This window comes from Bactrocera oleae, chromosome 5 (assembly GCF_042242935.1).
Source record: "Bactrocera oleae isolate idBacOlea1 chromosome 5, idBacOlea1, whole genome shotgun sequence".
Taxonomy (NCBI): Eukaryota; Metazoa; Arthropoda; class Insecta; order Diptera; family Tephritidae; genus Bactrocera; species Bactrocera oleae.
This window is the reverse complement of record NC_091539.1, coordinates 13,976,597-13,997,044: the sequence shown is the minus strand read 5'-3', so window position 1 is coordinate 13,997,044 and position 20,448 is coordinate 13,976,597. Positions and strand designations below refer to the sequence as shown.

The 20,448-nt window shown below is 40.9% G+C and overlaps 1 protein-coding gene across 1 annotated transcript in view; it reads left to right on the top strand.

The window, feature by feature from the left end:
- The window catches only part of LOC106614216 (uncharacterized), a 96,460-nt gene that overhangs the window by 55,061 nt on the left and 20,951 nt on the right, over nt 1-20,448 (top strand). Inside the window, 2 exon segments of the mRNA XM_036371381.2 lie at nt 94-8,560; nt 8,563-17,835. Coding sequence (XP_036227274.2) covers nt 94-8,560; nt 8,563-17,835 — 17,740 coding nt within the window.

Here is a 20,448-nt window from a genome sequence, read left to right as displayed (position 1 = left end):
CATCGGAGCTGGGTCTCTTTCATCGCAGTATACATATATCTTTTTGTATCGTTATTTAATAAATTAAAATTTTCAAACTCTTTTCACTTTTAGGTATAAATATCTGGAGCGTACGCGTCCCACAAACAGGCTTCAGACATCGGCCAGCAGTCAAGATGACGACGAGGAGGATCAAGAGGATGAACAAAATGTAACGGTACAATTAAATGGGGCTGCAATAGATTCCACACAAAAATCAACACAAACCACAACACGCATCTATGCGAATATAGGTCGTCGTACCACAACAACAGAGACTCCAACCACCACCCAAGAAACACCAACCAGATACAATTTATTAGAGAACATTTTTAGTAACAACGAAACACCTGAACCAATTTTACCAACTACTACTACCTCTATAACAACCGCAAATGACTCACACGCCCTATCCATAACCATTAAAAATACTAATCCCCAATTCATACCCATTACCACGAAACAAACCATTGCCACCACATCCCAACCCATTATTTCCACAACAATTGCAGCCGCTACTACAACAACATCAAATGATATTGAACTAACCGATACCAAATCCACCATTACTACACTCCCACCAAACTTTGAGTCTGACTCAAAGGATGCCTTAGACCTTTCGCTAGATGTGAATTCCCTTATTGAAAAAACTGCCTTAAGTCCCAACGAAAGTCCAAAGGATATAGAATTCGCTGAGACTACAACGGCTAGAACAACGAAAACTCCAACAACGACCGAAACACTGACAAGCACTGCTACTACAGTCACCTCAACTGACACTGACTCAACCTCCAACGGCGATGAGGTAACGAATTTAAGTAATAATCGCACAAAGACACAATATAAATTTATAACAAGAACACGAAATGTTACTAAAGCAACAACAACAAACACTGACATAGACACTGAAAATGAAAGTGAAAACAACAAAATTTTCGAAGAAACCAAAAAACCTAGTCTAAAAACGGGTAGTAGTAGTAGTACTGATGATAAGCTAAGTAGTAATATTAGAGGTAATACCTTTAAATACTCTGGTGGTAGAAGACAACAACAAACAAACGAGTTACTAACTCGTAAAAATCAAATACAAAATCAACAGATAGATTCCACAACGGATTCCACAAACAGCATAACAACCACCGAATCTACACCCACTAATGAATTCCTGGGAACCATATCTAGCCCTAGACCCTTCGGTTATCCCAGGCGTCGTACGCGCCCGAATAATATCAATCCAACCAACAATGCTGATGTACAAACTACTACTACCGAGAGTTCAGAAGATGAACAAAGCATAATTAAGTCGAGGTTAACGGCGACAAGTGCCTCCAAAAATAAGGTGAGTTCCAATTCAGATGTGTTGCAAGTACAAACCGGATTGGAAACAAACGATGATGAGGGCAGCACTACGCACACCCTTACACAAATGAAATTGCACACACACACGCATGTAGTAGATGTAGTAGACGGTATTAGTGGTGTAAATACAAATAATAGTCTAAGGCATGTTGTAGATAGAAACCATAGCTTAAGTATAAACAATACACTTTCAGCACAAGAAAAGAGTGACAGTCGAGCGAATATCGCCTCCGCTGAGACCCTAAAAAGCGAGCTCGAAAGCAAACGCGAACAATTAGCTAATACAGTGTCAGAAAACAAAAGTAGGGATAGTGTAACGCAGCTAAACACTTTGACGACAAATACCAAAGACGAGACGCAGAAGACAAGTAAGTATCGCGGCAAAAGTTTGACAACCGAGACCGGGTCAGCGTCGGCTCTAAATGGTATTTCTGCAACGACAGCTGACACGACGAATTTCCGTAGTCGTGGCTTGAAAATGGTAAGCGAAGAAAAAGAAGAGCTGAAAGGCCTCGAAGCTGGCAACGAGTCGGTTAGTACCGCCGAAAGCAGCGCTACTAATCACACGACCTCGACATACAAAACAGTCGTTAGAGACAACGGTAAACAAAACACAACTTCGACTGTGACCATGCATGCCAACGAAACCACCATAACCGACGAGGGTAACGGTTTGGTAAAAATTCAAACAGTCTATACGACAATCACAAATACTGACGCTGTTGGTACGGAACAACATAAAACAAGCGCTGACGATCAATCAACGCAAAATAGTAATGGAAATGTTGTGAATAACAGCAAAACTGGCAAAACCTACGCCACTATCAACAGAGGAAACGCGCAAACGCACGAAACGAAGCTAGACGTAAGCTATACTGCATCCAACGAGGATTTGGGCACTAAAAATACCACCACTGTCAAAACTCTGGGCGATGGCAGCATCGTGCGTACAACAGTCTATACCACGAGAACGAAAGATAGCAACGGTAAAATCATCACCACAATAGTTGAAGAAACCATAACCACGCGCACGAAAATCGAAAACTATGAAGACAGTAACAATTACGAGGGTGGTGATCGCAAATATCAAACCATAACGCGTCGCACTGATCACACGCATGATCCCACTATCGAGACAATACATTACAACACTATTATGCGCGATAGCGACGGCGTAAAACTAAACGAGGACCAAACATCCTCTTTCTACCGAAATCTCGAAGAAGTTGCAAAGCAAGCGGAACAGAGTCGCAGTCGCATATACCAGGGTATATCACGTGGTGGCAAAATCACGCAAACGGCGAACGAAAGCGATGCAACCAGTGGAGTGGTAGAAAGTGAAGATAGCAGGTCGGTCGAAAAAAGCGAAACGCACTCGACTGAACGTGGCTCAAGTAAGTATCATACAATAAATCGAGGGCATACGGTAAGTGACTTCCATGCAAGTACTGAGATATCGAATCAGCGCGAAAACAGTCGTTTCACGGACAAAAGAAGTAAGAATGCGAGTGGTGGTTACGTTAGCACAAGTCTTTCGCAGGAAAAGATATCGGGATTGAAAATAACTGAAGACAAAAATGAAAGATCAACATCAAATAAAAATAGCATCGATAAGAATGCTAAGTTCTCTGGCGCTTCCGTTGATGGTTCGTTGGAAGTGGAAAATACGGCCGCCGAGATTACTGATGAGGAAAAGCACGCAACTACGCCACGGTTGGCAAAAACTACCACCGAAAGTTACATCACGACAACTGTTGAGGTAAGCACTTCGCTACCAGAAGTTGATGAAACTACTATAACACCCGCCGAGTTATCAGTAACTACAGTTGTCCCCGATATTAAGGAAACTACATTGTCAACTTCCTCCCAAACTGAACTTTCATCTCACAAGGAAACTTTTGCACATCACAGAGGTATAGCCTCATATTCCGCTGTAAAGTCCGAAGATACGTCAAATGAGACCGCAAGAAAAACTAGTGTTCGACCTACTATAACCAAAACTTCTGCTGAAACCGATGCAGCTGTTAAAAAGAAAATCACGACTCGTCACAAAGTTAAAACAGCTTCGGAAAATACAGAGATAAAATCCACTGAAGTAAGGTCCAAAGTCCGTGGCAGACCAACTACAACACCTGTTCCACAAACTACTTCACAATCGGAAATTGAAGAAACTACAGTAGCAACTACTGAAACGAGTTTGAAAGTTCGTGGTACCCTAACTACAACCGCAGTTCCAGAAACTACGACCCACTCAGAAATTGAGGAAACTATAGTAAGATCAACTGAAGCGAGTCCCAAAGTACGTGGTAGACCGACTACAACTGCAGTTTCAGAAACTACCGCCCACTCAGAAATTGAAGAAACCACAGTAGCAACGACTAAAACGATTTTAAAAGTTCCTGGTAACCCAACTACAACTGCAGTTCCAGAAACTACTACTCACCTAGAAATTAAGGAAACCATAGTAGTTTCAACTCAAGCGAGTCCCAAAGTACGTGGAAAATCGAGTACAACTGCAGTTCCAGAAACTACCGTTCACCCAGAAATTGAAGAGACCACAGTAACGTCTTCACTTACAACTGCTGCTCCCGAAACCACTTCCCAATTAATGATTGAAGAGACCACTGTAGCTGTTACAAACACGGTAAAAACTGAGCCCAAAGATAGCACTAAAGTTACTGTTATAGAAAACACATCAGCTCCAGAAACAACAACATCGATCCCTTCTGAAACCGAAACAACTGCTTTTCCAGAAACGACCATTTCCAGTGCTTCCATCAACAAAATATTATCATCCCGTCACAAAGTTCTGGCATCTTCTGAGATCACAGAAAGGCACACAAGTGATACTAATTTCAAAGTAAGAAGCAAACCAACTAAAATATCTTCTGGAGAAACTACCGAAGAAATCACAACATCATCTGAAACCGATGCAACTTCAAAACGGACTATACTGCGTCACGGAGTTAGTGGATCCACAAAATATACGGATAATGATTCTACTGAAACATTACACAAAGTTCGCAGCAGACCAATTACAACTGTTGGTCCAGAAATCACAGTAGCAAAGTCTTCACAAACGGATAATACTGCGTATAGAAGAAACATTACACGACACAGAACCTCCGATAAAATAGAAGAGAGTTCAACAGACAGTAAATCCAAAGGACGTAGTAGACCGACTACAACTATTTCTCCGGAAACCACAATATTATCTTCTTCAGTAACTGATACTAACGCGAATAGAAGAAACGGTATTCGACACAAAACAGCCACATCTTTCCAGAAAACAGAAGAGAATTCAATAGAAACGAAATTCAAAGTACGTAGCAGACCAACTATAACGACCGCTAACTCGGAGACTGAGGAAATTACTTTGTCAGCTTTGTCTGAAAGTAATACCGCTACCAATAAAAAAACATTTACACGTCAAAGAGTTGGAACAACCGCTGAAACTATAGAAGAAAGCTCAACTGCGATAAAATCGAAGGTACGTGGCAGACCAACTACAACAGCGCCACCAGAAACAACTGTCATTCAGGAAGAAACCATTACATCGCCAGCAACTCATTCTACTATAAGAGCATCAAAAACTCCTGCTACTCCAGCAACCACAATTATACCAGAAATAAGTGAAACTACTGTCACAGTTTTTGCAGAGTCTTTGAGATCAGACACAACTGACACAACATCAGAAGAACCGAAAACCGAAGCCAAATTGAGTGCAACAGATTCACCAATAACCACTTTTGCACCGGAAATAAGTGAAACAAGTACATTATCCTCAAATGAAGCAGTTACAGACCCTACAGAGGATATAAGCAAATTAAAATTTATTACTGATACACCAGCTGTCACCGAATCTAGTACGTTTGTCATTTCGGCCGAAACAACTACAACTCCTGTACCAACGAGTACATTTGCGCCAATACAGACTGCAACTCCGACTACTGGGGAAACTGAGCAACCTACACCGCAAAATATAGGAATTAGAACTGCTCCGAAAAATTTCAAAGAAAGTAATTACTCTTCTACGAAAGCAAAAGTCAGTACTAAAGAAAAGGAAGCGACCACAGAAAATGTTGACACACAAGTTTATGGAAGTAAAGGTCGTGCACAGACCACACGTGGATATATATTAAAAAATAGTGATCAGGTCTCAACATCGTCCATTGACGCTACATTGAATCGTAAGACAACAAGTCATACTTATAGCGCAAACGAAAAATCATCAACTACCATACATTCAAGCAGGAGAGAAGAGAATGAAGACGGTGAAACCAAATCCACAACTGAAACACCACAGCGACGCACGACCTATCGAGGTACCTACCGGCCTCACATGGACAAAGACGATTTATCCTCATTATTGGCGCTTGATGTTAAGAAGCAGCGACCTTACAACGAGAGTCAATATAACCTCGGTAAACGTATATACTTGGATGGAATTTACAAAGGGGAAGAAAGTAGTGCATCATCAAGCGAGCGAAATTCCTTTCAAACCGTTGGCTCACAGCTAGAAAACATTAAGACTGACGTACGTGAGGGATCTATTAAAATTGGCGCTGGTGGTGCTGTAACTCAAGATTTATCGACAAGAACTACGACCGTAAATAATGGAAATGAAACAAGCTCCAATCATCGAAGAGCAACGGTTATTAGAAGAAGAATCAGTGGCTTTCGAAATGCTACCAGAAATAGTAATGAGGCCGTGGCAGCTAAGTTGGCTGCAGGCTCCGCTGGAATAAAAACAGTTGAAGGTGTTGGAGAAAATGGAAGAATTAGTACCACGTTGACATCCACGCAGCAGAAAACTAAGACACTGTTACATAATAATGCAGAGAATGTAAATGAAAGCGATTCCGATAATAAACACGCTGCTGTAAAGATAACGAACTTAAAAAGTCTAGGGTCAGCAACAGTAGGCGCTCTCGAAGACAGTTCTACATACGAAGATGAGTCTACCTCAAGTAACAGTAAGAAACTAGAAGCAGATGTTGCTGTTCTCGATAGTGAAAATATAGCAAGTGATGCCTTCAAGAGTGAAACGACCAATACCGGCCTCTCAACAACATACACCTTGAGTAGAATTAAGGGTAGCTCAGCTGCAGGCGGTGAAGCAGATGACAACGTCAGTTTTTCAAGTAACACTGCAAATTTAAGTGAACGCAGTACGATTGCCGATAATACAAAATCCAATAGAATATCGGACAGTACTGCCATATCATCTAACGGTATTGTAACAAGCCATGTTAATGAAAGTTCGGCAACGAATTCTAGACGACTTAGCTTATTAGCCGAAAACAGGAAGTTTTTGAAGACGGAATCTAATGGAGCATCTACTGATCACAGCGTAAACGAAGAGGAGAATTCTGCGCAAGTTTCTGAGACAACAACAACCAAGATGAGTGATCTCGACAAGGTTGTCACTCAAGGCATGGTTGGCGATGAGGGTGCAGTTAAAACAGATGAATCAAATGCTAAAGAGTTGTCGAGGAGCCGTAGTACATCCTTTAGATCAGGAAGTGGTCGCGCCGGATATAGGGGCCGCGCACAGTATTATAATCAAGGTAGTAGCAGAAATGTGAATCGGTTAAGCGGTGCCGATACACATTCATCAAAAATCGAGTATGATGAAAGTGGCAATACCAAAACTCAAACCACTTATACACAAACTTATAATAACGGTCCCAATACGCAGAAACCCGTTAAACGTGTGCACACAAAGACCGTACAAAAAGTGGAACCAGAGTATGAGTACATATACGAGGTTATAACTGAGAAAATCCCACCAAGTACACCACGCCCAGTAACACGTAATCGTGGTGGCGTACGCTTCCGTGACACTGATTTGTCGTCCTTACTCTCACTAGATTTTGCAGCCAAGTCGAAACGAAGACAAGAAGGTGAAAAGACAATCGTTAAAACCAGAAGAAAATTAATAAAAAAGCCAGCGACTATAACTGAAAGTGAACATGTTGAAGAATATGAATACGAAGAACAGCTAGCAGAACGACAAGCCGCAACTAGACCAACGCGTCCAACCGCAACTGAAGCCAGTACAATTATACGACGTACAAGACCCACAAGACCATTGCGCTCAACCACGTCAACAACGCAACGAATTACAGATGCTGAAGAGAAGGAAGTAGCGCAACTGAAGACAACAACTGCGTCACCAAAACCGACAACCAAAAAAGGATTTGCTTTTAAAAAGCCAATCTCCAAACTGACTTCAAAAACTGCAACAACTGAGGAACCGCCTGCCGAGGAACCCCTAACTACTACTACTGAAGCAACTATACAAACAACTAGAAAGGGTTTAGCATTTAAACGACCAGTTTCAACAATAAAAACCACCGAAGCTCCAGCTACAACTACAACAGATGCGAGTACTGAAGCTACCGTAGCTACACCGCGACCAGGTTCACGTCGGAAAATCATAAAAGTACAACGTCCTCTGAGTAAAACAAAATTTGAAGAAGTCGTTAATGTGCAGGAAGCAGTTGTGAAGCAAGCTAAGGTCGTGACTAGTTCACAGGAGAGCTCAGCAACGATAATTACGACAAAAGCGCCCACAACGACAACTACTACTGAAGAACCCGTAACTACCACTACCTCTACAACTAAAGATCCGCCTAAAACTTCCACAACTGAGGAAGCTCCCATAATAACAACCACAACACAGACTGTTGAGGTTGCCGACGATTCATTGGATGTACTCAAAAAGGAGTTCTCTAACGCAGTTACCAAGCTCCGACACAATGTCGATGAAACTGTAAACGGACATACCACCGTTCCAACCAAAACCACGACAACCACAAACACAGCTAATGGTGAAACTAAAACCTTTACAAAAACTGAAAATAAGGTTACTGAACACAACTCCGTGTCTGATTTAAATGACGAACTGAACGTTGCTGGTGAAGATGTTTCGCTCTCATTACCTATATATCATCGCAGAAAGTACTATCAATATTATAAAGACTCGCCAATAATTTATATAGGGAAGCCACAACCACCAACATCAGCAGAAACCAGCAGCGTCGATATTAAGAAACAAATACACGAAGTCTTCAACATAAGTAACGAAGGCAACACAACGTTCGGTTCTGGAGAACTGGACAACAATAGCACAGATGTGGCATTTGTCACGGTAGACAATAATAACACAGATAATTTTTTATTGAAAACCCCCGGGTCAAAGTAGATGGGCACCTGGGGGCAAAATCAATCGGTACAAAATTTACAACATCTGGAGAAGAAATAATCGATGACCAAAACGCAAAAGCCGAATTAGAACAGTTATTTGCAGTGAAAAATACGCAAACGACAACAAACATAGCGGCTAAGAAATACACTACCGACACGAAGGATGAAAGCAGCAACAATAATCGTGTTGGCAAAACTTTTAGAGAACCAATCTCCACAATCACAAAACTTTCGGCCCTTAAACCCGACTTAGATTCTGCCTTAAATTATCTCACTACAGAAACAACAATCGACAAGGAAACAACCACCGTAAAAATAACTCTACTGCCACAAGACATAAAGCAACGGTACGAAAACGCACGCGTTTTACGCAAATATGTAACATTAAATCGCCTGCGTACCACAACAGAAGCATCTCCGGCTAATGAAATCACAGCAAGCAAAGATACCAAAACGAAGCGTGTCTACGATACGCTCAATCGAAACAAAACTGAGCAATTGACAAACAACTTAATAAATGAAGAAATCAAAGAACAATCAGCAATTAGCAAAGAAGACTTAGGCAGCTCTTCCGGTCTACGCACTTTCAATAAATTTAGTAAACCCTCAACACGTCTTACAGCGAAGAGACCATTATCCGATAATTTGAATGATGAAATCGTTACTAACCATAGTGCTTCGGGGATTGAGGTAACAAGTGATCCCATTGAGGGTACAACACGACGCTCTTTAATTGCATTTAACCGACCGAAGTTTGGAACTACAACTGTTAAGACTATAGAAGAACCAGACGAAAGTGATTATAGCGATGATGTGAGTTCCATACCTACAGCGGCCGAAACTACAACTAGTGCTTCTCTGATAAAAACGACGCGACGACCTCTAAATGCCTTTTCCAATTCGAGATTTAGAACGACTACGTCTAAAAATACAGACGTAGTTGCTGAAGATGAGGACAGCGAGCAGACAACTGCCTCGATTGGTAGCACAACAAGCGATCCTCTGGATAAAACTACGCGACAACGACTAAATAGTATCAACAGTTCCAAATTTAGAACTACGACAGTTAAAGCCACCGAAGGAGAAGCCGGGGATGAGGAAGCTCAATCTTCAATTGAAAATTCAACCACGGAACCACAAGAAAAAACTGCTAGACGACCTCTAAATAATATCGACAGTTCCAAATTTAGAGCTACAACTGTTAAAACTACAAAGGATGATAACCATAATGAAGAATTGGATGAGACGACAGTTTTAGTTCCCAGCACAGCGAGTGAATCGCTGGAAAAATCTACTCAACGACCTCTAAATAGTATCAGTAGTTCCACGTTTAGAACCACAACTGCTGCAACTCCAGTTAAGGATAATGATAGTGAAGAAAGTAATAGTCAGGAGGTGGTATATGCTTCAATTGAAAGTACAACAAATGAACTTCAGGAACAAACCACTCTACGTCCTCTAAATAGTATTAACAGTTCCAGTTTTAGAACTAAAACAAGTAAAATCCCAATGGAAGAAGTCGAAGACGAAGAAATGGATGAGATGACCGCTTCAGTTGATAGCAAAACAAGCGAAAACAGACCTCGAAGACCTTTAAGTAGTATTAACAGTTCCGATTTTAGAACTACAACTGTTAAAACTGCCGTAGAAAAGAATGAGGTAGAGGAAAATGTCAGTGTGGATGAGACAGCTAAATCAACTGAAAACACTACAAGTGAATCTCGACAAAAAACAAGTCGACGACCTCTAAATGGTGGCTCAAGGTTTACAGCGACTACATCTAAAACTGCTGATGAGAATGAAGGAAGTAATAGCGCGAAAGAAACAGATACTTCAATTGAAATCACAACAAGCGAACCTCTGGCAAAAACTACACGCCGTACTTTTATCAATAGCTCAAGATTTAGAACAACAGCTGTTTATTCCACCGATAAAGAAGCAGAAAGTGAGGAAAGTAGCTCCCGATTTAGAACCTCAACTGTAAAATCAAAAGGTAGTAATGAAGGGGAAGATACTGGTCCAAGCACGCTTGAGAGTTTGATAGATACCACGACAAGAAAACCGCTGGATGCAACAAATCGACTGTCATACAAGGGCATTAATAGGCTGAAATTCAGAACCACTACCGCTCAGACTGTGGATGAACTGGACGAAAACAGTGAAGACGAAATCGTTAAAGATGAAACAGTCACCACCACACGTCGTCCTTTGATTGCCTTAAACAGATTTGAAACCTCAACAGAAGCCTCTATAAAAGATCAAAATATCGACATTGTGCAGGAAGTAACTACAATAAAAGATATAACGCAGCGACCCTATGCGACTTTGAATAGGTTAACCGTAAAAACTGCCACACGGGACGAAGAAAGCTCAAGCGAACAAACGGTCGAGGATGTAACCAGCACAACAAAAGTTGATACACTTAATACAACCACTGGCAAAAAACGTATATATGCGGCATTGAACCGTAAGACTTTCGTAACTAAACCACCAGTGGTTATCTCGGACGCTGTAGATACGATGAGCTTCGAAAGTTCAACCTTAAATCGCATTAGTACAACAAGTTCAGAAGAGGTAACGCCGAAGGAAACTGAGGCGACTATAAGTACGGAAAAGAGCTCCAACATAGTACTTGAAAGAGATGAGTCGGAGCAGTCTGAGGAGAGCACAACTGAAACTGTAACCGATAGTGACAACAACAGCACCGCCGGCAGCGTTGAAATCACCAACGGAAGTACAACAGTGAATGAGGATGATAATGCAGCAACGCGTCGTCCAGTTCTGGTAAGAAAGCGTATTTACGTAACAACTACTACAAAGGCGCCAAGTGAAGAAACCACTACTGAAGAAAGCATATACCCAACTACGGAAAGTACTGATCGGCGTACTGTAATTCTGAGAAAACGTGTACAGAGCACCACAAAGCAAGCATCAACCACTGAGATTGCTACTGAAGAAGCGAACAATACGACGACTGAAAAAGACGCAGCGCATAAAGCTACACGCATTCCTTTGCTGATACGTAGACGATTGAATGCGACGGGCACGACCACAACAGAAACGTCGAACCCAATCGATGAAGCGTCTACGAATGCCGAAACTACAACGCGTCGTTCATTTGCTGGTTTTAACCGACAGCGCTTAAGTACACAGTTGCCAGCGGAATCACTTACAAATGTAGATGACTCTGAGTCGACAAGAACTGAACCTTCAACCTCTTCGAAGAAGATCGCATTTGGACAGACAAATCGACATCGTGCATTCTTGCTGTCGACAACCGAGACGTTAACGGCTACCACAAAGGAGATTAATAGTGAAAATGCACTTGTAACGGAGTCAAAAGAGCGAATCTTTGATACTACAAGCATTGAAAACCTGCAGTCAACACCGGCTACAGTTACGGATGTTACAGCAAAACGCAGTTTCAATAATTTGAATCGCTTCCGTACTACTACAGAAGCAATAAACAAATTGTCGTCGACGGAAGAGACCAACGAAGCTTCAATTGATTCAACCACGCGTCGTACGTTCGGCTTTAATCGTGAGAAAACGACCACAGTGACACCTGCCAAAAGCACAGCAGATTTGACCACTCCGCGCACTTTCAATGTTTTTGCGCAAAATACACGGCCAACTACAACAAAACGACCACTACTACCAACCATCAATCGAAGCCTCTATCAAAGGGCTGAAGAAGTAGATGATAACGAGTACAGCGACGACTATGTAGAGCCGCTAAGACCAAGCAAACCGGCATACCAGCGGCCACAGTTCATCACAAGCGAACGCCCACGACTGCAAGCTGTCACGCGCCGTCCATATAAGCTACCAGGCGTCGCAGATAAAGAATATTATGATGAATATGAGGACCGTGATGATGAGTATGATGAAAACTCAGCAGAAAATAGTACACCAAGTCGCGTACCATTTGGCCGCTCGCAAGCCAAACAACCTACGACCGAACTACAGTATAGCCTGCAAAACTTGAGAGACCGCATTAAGTTAAGTCAAACACGTGACGAAAATAACGAAGGCGTCATAAACTCAAGACTGCAGCTGCTTGCAGCCAATAGGGCCAAGACCACTGCAAGACCAACAGGAACCGACGCCGACGAACAAGACGAACATATTGGTGACATAGACTCAAACGCTGAGCGCAACAGCAACGCGCTTAATGTAAAAAATATCATAGTCAGTTTGTTCGCAAATCGTTTTAATACTAACCGTACCAGCACTGTAGCTAACACTTTAAGTGAAACTAAAATTAATTTAAGTCTTAAGTCTAACAGCACACGAATAACCGATGATGTGAGTAGTCATGTAGATAATGAAGCAAGACGTGAGGCTGATAAGCAGTTTGATAATGTTGATAATGATGATCATGATAATGATGATGATATTGTAGTACCAAGCACTAATGATAAGGGTAATGAAGTTAATTCTAAACGACGTTTTCAGAAATATCAATTCAACCGCGCAAGATTCACAACAACAACGACTACTGCTACTGTAGCGCCAATCACAACAACGTCGACGACGCGTGCCGCTATTAACCAATTTACGCCCAAACAATTATACCAGTCGAACAGAAATAGAACAGCAACAAGAACAAATCAGGTAAATGCGTTAGTAGATGATAAAGGTGATGATGATGATGTTGATGATGATGATGAAGATGGGGATTATAACGAAGGTGATGTTGAAGGTGAAGCTAATGAAGACAGCACAATCACAGCCACCGTAAGCACGTTGACCACTAGTCCACCTCCCACACTGAGACGTATACGGGTGTTAAAGTACCGTCGCCCAGTTGGCGGCATTAGCAATGCTACCTTAATTAGTTCTAGCGTTAATGATAGTAGTAATTCTGCAATTTCTAGTGTTACTAATACTACCAACACCGTTAGTGAAAGTTTAGATACACCCAAGTCGTCCGAACAGCAAGTAGAACGTACTAAATTAGCACCCTTGAATTCCATAGACTCTAATACACAAGAAACCCAAAGTGAAAGTCCTGTAAGTACAGAAAAAGTGCCAACAAAACGCTTCCGCAAGGTTATACGCAAGTTAATACGACCGTTGAATCGTACAACCGAAGCAACACTGTCGAGTGAAACTAAAGTAGATACTGAGGTTACAACCAAAACAACTCTTACAGGTGCGTCACATATTAATAGTACGCGCACGAACTTATTTGGCAAAACCAATCGTACGCGCTTCGGTAAGGGCGCGATTTCTGGAAGTACAGAAAAACAATCTGAAACCGATGGGGATGACAGGGCAACCGACACCGAAATCGAAGCGCAGACAGATTCTGAAGCCGTTACCAGGACTGTAACAACACAAAAGCCACGCGCTGGCTTGGTACGACCGAAAGCTAAGGACACCACGACTGTTACAAGTGGCATTCCGCTGCCGACGCGACGTCCGTTTGTGTATTCGCGCGCGAGTAGCACAACAAAGGCGGCTGCTGAAAACGGAGAAAGTGATCAGGAAGATGAAAATGAAAATGAGGACGGAGATGAAGAAGATGCTGGCGAAGAAGAAGATTATGATGAAGATGTAGATGGTACGTCAACACCATTAGTGGAGCAAGAGAAAGAAAGAGGGAGCGAACAACGTAATGTAATAAAAGCGTCTGAATCGACCGATAATAACGGTGTTGAGCAAACACTGCCACCACGACCAATTTCAGCAACCACACGTTTGAAAAAACTGCTGCCAGATGTCAGTGCAACAACTGCAATAATCACAAATGAACTTGAAGAGAGCACGAATGCCGACAGCAACACCAACGTGACGCCAACAAAAAATACACTACCCATAACCAGACGTCCTTTCGGTTTACTTGCACGTACCAAAACCACACAAAGTGAAATTGAAACGGAGAGTAACACTGAGGAACAGGATACGGTCGATATAGCAACCACTACTATACCGAGACGTCCCTACAGTATAGGGTCACGCTTGAAAGCCACACAAAATGAAAGTGAAAGCCATGGTGAAGACCAAAACAATGTTGAAGTGACAACGACCTCCATACCGAAACGTACATTTGGACTTGGCGCACAGACAAAGTTAAAACTAAATGAAACTGAAAATGGTACCCAAGAAGACGAACATGAAGAAGTCACAACGAAGAGCACGCCGCTGGTTCGGCCAACATACCGTAGAAAACTCGTCGCCAGACGTCCATATGTGCCACCAAAGGTGTCCGGAATTACGATCACCACTGCAGTGCCAACGACACTAAAACCAAAACGCAAATTTGTGCGCCGTAAATTCGGGCGTTTCCATCCTTTCAATGCCGTTAACCGCAACACTGGTGAAGGCTTTGTGCGTACAGATCCACGCGGTCAATTGCTGCCGGAAACTAAACGTTTCCGCATACAGAACGGTAAGCGAGTGCCAATACCGGATAGCGAAACTTTAGCTGAAGATGAGGAATACGAAGAATATGCAGATGAAAATGATGAAGCTGAGGAGGAGGATGAGGAAGAAACGACCACGAATGACGAACAAAACAAACCACAAACCCCGGTACCTATTGTAGCAATACGTCCAGTTACGCGCCCAACTGGCTTGTTAAATAAACCACCAACTACATTGTTAAATGTGTTGAGAGAAAAGGCTGCAGAAACTGAAGCGGACACCGAAGAAAACGTGGTTAGTGAAAATGAGGAGGAAGGGGAAGACGAGGAGGAGGACGAAGACGAAGAGGAAGAGGAAGAAAATGTCGATGCGTCAGACGATGATACAAAACAAGCATCCCCCAAATTCAATACACCTACATATCGTCCTAAAGACAACCGCGTACCACCAGGTGCACGCCCCGCACTACCCTCTACCTCTACACCTTCATCAGGTAATGTTCCTTTTAACAACAGAGCCCGTCAGCCATCATCCTCAGCTGTTGAACGCACCAACGGTAATCGTTTCGGCACCTCTGCACTCGGCAACACGCGTGTCACAAATAGACCGCGTGTTGTTAATCGGCCACAAGGAGTCGTGCCACCAAGCCTACCACTCAAACCAATTGCCACCACTTTCGAGCGTACCACCCCGGTGGTACCGACAAAACCGGCACCATTTATATCAACCAACACACGTTCCTATGAACGGAAATACACAGCCACTTCCACAGAGACACCGGAAATCATTAGCGATAACTCACTTATTGAAGATTTAAACATCGAAGCACTAAATGCACGCAACAAAAAGATATTTGATATCAATAGCAAAAAACACACTACCCTAAAACCGAAAATAGTCATACCTGGCGCCAAACAAACACCAACAGATCAACAACAAGATACACAAGATCCCTTTAAACAAAACACAGAAACAGAAAACGATGATAAATACACAGCAGATGTGGGCGGTGGTGAACAGGGTTACATAACCACAACACCACGCACATCCGCCGCTAGCGACACAAACACTGATTATTATGTCAATGCTAATGAAATCTCTTCACAGGACAATGGGTCAGTCGGTGAACGTACTATATTTACGACACCGCAAACACCGACCACGACTCTATTGCACGTTTTCACGCTGACCGCTGACGAGCAGACAAATCGGCCACCAACCGCCAGCGCAAATACAATTGGACGATTGGTACCCGAGAGGGCGCGTCCCAAGCACAAAGTGGTAGAGATCAATCGTATTGTTGAGATCACCTCGAAAGCTGACAAACTGCGACGCAAATCGAAATCAAATCAAGAATTCCTCAAACCGATCGGTGAGTCGCAACTACAGGTAGAGTCTTTGCCACATTTAGAGCAGCTGGGCGAAATCAGCGTAGTGAAATTTGTGCATTTGGTCGATGGTAGCGATATCTCCGTTGATGGACACAGCACTGTCACCGATTATACGCCTACAGAGTCGACTGCATCAGCACCTGTAAGGAACTCGTTGCCCGAGGGTGTGCCTTACTTTGTACCACAGTATGCCTATTCTACGGAGAGTGTGCAAGTACGCACCACTTTGGAACAACGTAACGGTAAAGCATTGATACCTGAAGTTATACGCAGTGCGGTGGAGTCCTCGACCATCTCTTTGGAAGGCCTTTTCGAAGGGGGACGGCAAGGTAAAGAACTCAATTCTCTAAATAATGTGTACTACATATTCGGTACAGACGAAACAACAACAACCAGTACTGTTAACATAAACGCGAACGTAAACGTAAACGAGAACGAAACACAAAACATAGAAATCACAACACCAAGTACAAGCACGACCACAAGTTCGGCTTTACCGACCACCACGACCTTGTCAACGACAGAAACCATCACCACAACTGCAAGCGCTTTGCCCCTTATCCCGCATAGCAATAGCGTAAATAACATTCCTAACGAAGTCTCCACAAATTTAGAATCCACAACGATTGTAGGTAATACCGTAGATGAAGATGAGAATACAACATTCATGCCGTCGATAACAAACTCAACCACAATTGAAGCAACTTTCAGCCAAAACAATGCTACTTTAGCTGAAGTTAACAGTAATCTCGTGGAAACGACTACATCCACAGCCACCGATGATAAGGCTAGCACCGATACGCCCGTGAAATCAAGCACATACGTAAGACCTGTTGTACCACTACCACTCTTACGTCCCGAATCCAATGAGTCCTCTCCACTAGTCATAACCATAGCCAACCTCGACAAAGTCATACTTAGTAAAGTAGATCGCACAGTCTCAGCCGAAAATAGGTTGGCGTCCGCCATCACTGACCAAAACCAACAAAAACAATTAACCGAACCCAAACCCGCTGACTCGAATGCGGATTACTCCAGTCGTTTTGCCTCTGTCGTTGTGGCACCCACCAATCTCGTACACGACACAAACGCCAAAGCTCAACTCGCAGACGCGAATGTGTCTAAAACTGTAGCTTCCAGTGTTGGTAATAGTAGTGACATTGATAGCGCTGCAGGTTCTAGTGTTAGTACGAATACTACGAGTAGCTTAAGTAGTGGCAGCATAGTGAAAGAAGTGATAAGCTTTAGCACCGAGACGCATGTGGTGCGTAAGAAGAAATCGCGTAAACATAGGGCGCGAAAATTGCAAAAATCCGGTAAACACAGGTCCACCACAGTTGCAGCGCCTGCTGCAACAGTAATCCCAAATGTAGTCAGCAATGATGAGGGCTACAAAAGTAGCAGCACAAGCGCAAGCGTTACAGAATTGCCAGCAACAACGCCAGGGCTGATAACGACGCCGCGCGTGCGCGTCATACAATTCGATTGAGAATGTTTAGCGCTTTAGTTTAGCTAAATTTAAGTGATAGTTTTTGAAGTGAAAGTGCAAGGAACTTAATATTGAGCTACGTGAGTTGCTGTACACAGTCATATATCTGTTTACTGTTGTACATAAGAAAAGGGATGCAGCGCGTAGATTTGTTTAGTTATATTATTATTATTGTAATCAATTTTTTTCACATAAAATACTCGTAGTAGCTTATAAATTTCTAGTCTTACCATTATTTGTGCGTCTTTTAAGCTGCGGATTTTTATATATTTTGTTATTCTACATAAATGAAAATAAATATATAAAAAAGTGAAATAATTACAAAATAATTATTTGCGTTCGCTTCTTAACAAATATAATTAAGTATATTTCTAAGCCGCCCACTAAATTTATACTCTTTTTTGATGCTTTTTCCTTCTCATGCTCACTGTCACTCTCTTCAAAGTCTTTATTTTTCATGTACCCAACGCGTGTGCAAATGTACGTAAACAATTCTGTGAATATTTGTAGTGCCAGCTCTTTAAGTCAATCTCTGAGCGCTTTTTAAGAGTGCATTTTAAGATAATTGGTTTGTAAATAAGCAGCTGTGAAAGCATAAACTTTTCACATTGCTTTGAGTTGTTATTCATATAAATGAAGTATTGTTAAAATAATTGAAACTTTTAGGCAATAATTTAATTTCAATTTTTTCAACTCATTTTTTCCATTGGAGATTTCGACAACAATATAATAATGAGTTAACTCAATAATGTTTAATTTCAAGCTCTTCGTAAATATTCTGTTTTACGAAACTATCGAACCTTATTAGACGTTTCGTTTCAATTAATCTATATTGTCAATCTATTGAATTATATATCTAACCAATATAGCGCTCTTTTTAAAAGCATTTAAGCAAATGTTCTCTGATTTACGTAACAAATAAAAAAGCTGCCTTCAAAGCTATTCATGCATATTCTTTCTACTTTAAAGATTCGGTTCTATTTCTCAAATAAATCGCTTTTCAAATAAATCGCTTTTTAAAGAAATGTTATCTAAAATTAAATTCAACATGTAATCTTCGAAATATTTAATTGATAATATTAAAACCACTTTCTATTCTAAAAAAAAATTCGCCTTGGGGATAATGTGCTAAAAGCTGTAAAAGTCATTTTTGAAATATTTTAATTACACAAGTGATTAACTCTTTTTCTCTGCATTGGGTATAAAAAAAGTTCGGATTCATTCGAGCTTCGTTTTCTATATCTATCAATCTATTAAAATCAACGCATTGCCCTCAACTAGTATATTCTTGAAAAATTATGTAGGTTTTTGTCTAGACTAGTTTAGAGCTTTTTCTTAACGTTTACTCTTTACTTAACTACGTAGCTACGGTGATATTTTTTGTTCACTGTGGAATCGTTAGCTTTTTATGTTCTTTTTCATATAAATACATAAATACATTTAAGAACAAGCATATGTCCGCTGTCATTTAAAAAGTTCAGCTTGTATGAAGGTGACTTGCTTGCTATGCTGCTGCTTTTCGCTACATATTCATAAGCTTTTTTGCATAAAAAACAAAAACAAAAAAATCACATATAAAAATTGAGTCATAAAAGTCAGTAAAAATTTGCTTTTAAACATATAAATATAATTACATATTCAAAAAATATTTTTGTAAACGAAAATATATGCAATAAATATGTAAATGTGGCACGAAGCTGGCGGTCATAACCGCTAAAAGCACTGAATCAGCGTTAATGCCTTAAGAAAATAAAATTTTTATTGGTTCAGTTAAGTTTCGTTTATTTCTCCAACATATATTTATTCCTATTTTAAACTTTTATACCCTCTACCCCTTTTTAGCTACACTCTTGTACACTTACTCTTTTGTATTTATATATTTTAATATTTTAAAAATATTTTCAAAGTACTTATCGAAAATCTAATATGTATTTAAACAAAAAACAGTACTTAAGTCACAAAAATATTTAGTTGTAAAATATTTATATATAATTTTATGGATTTGACATTGTAAGTACTCAATAAAAAACAAAAGAAAAATGCACAAATACTTTGTAAAAATACAAATTTGAATTCTTGTATATAAATAATTACATAACATATGTATATGGTACTTATATAGTAGAACACGATGACTACACAATGTGAGAATCTCCTTAAATATATTTTATTTCTTATTTTTTAAATTTAAGGCTATATAATTTACATTATTAATGCCCTTACTCACCAAATAATCACATACCTACGCACGTACACAACCGTAGACTAACAGTATTTACTTGAAGCACACAAATGAGGCTCCCGAAAACAGAGGGCCCTCATGTACATACTTATACATATATAATTTAATAATTTTACAAACCCGTAAACAGCATTTTAAATTTGGCAATATATTTATTATCTTTACATTAAAGTGGGTCAAAAAACCGATATTTTCTCTTGCGCTTGAAACTCAAATAAATAGGTTCTTAGACACCTCTAAGAAAGGCGCTCCATGTATGAGCTCCTAATTGTAACGGGAAGGTCCTCCGCCTTACAGCTTTCTATTTTTTTCTTATTATCAGTTATAAAAATTCAAATTTCGCTTCCAACTGCTTGAAATTTTCT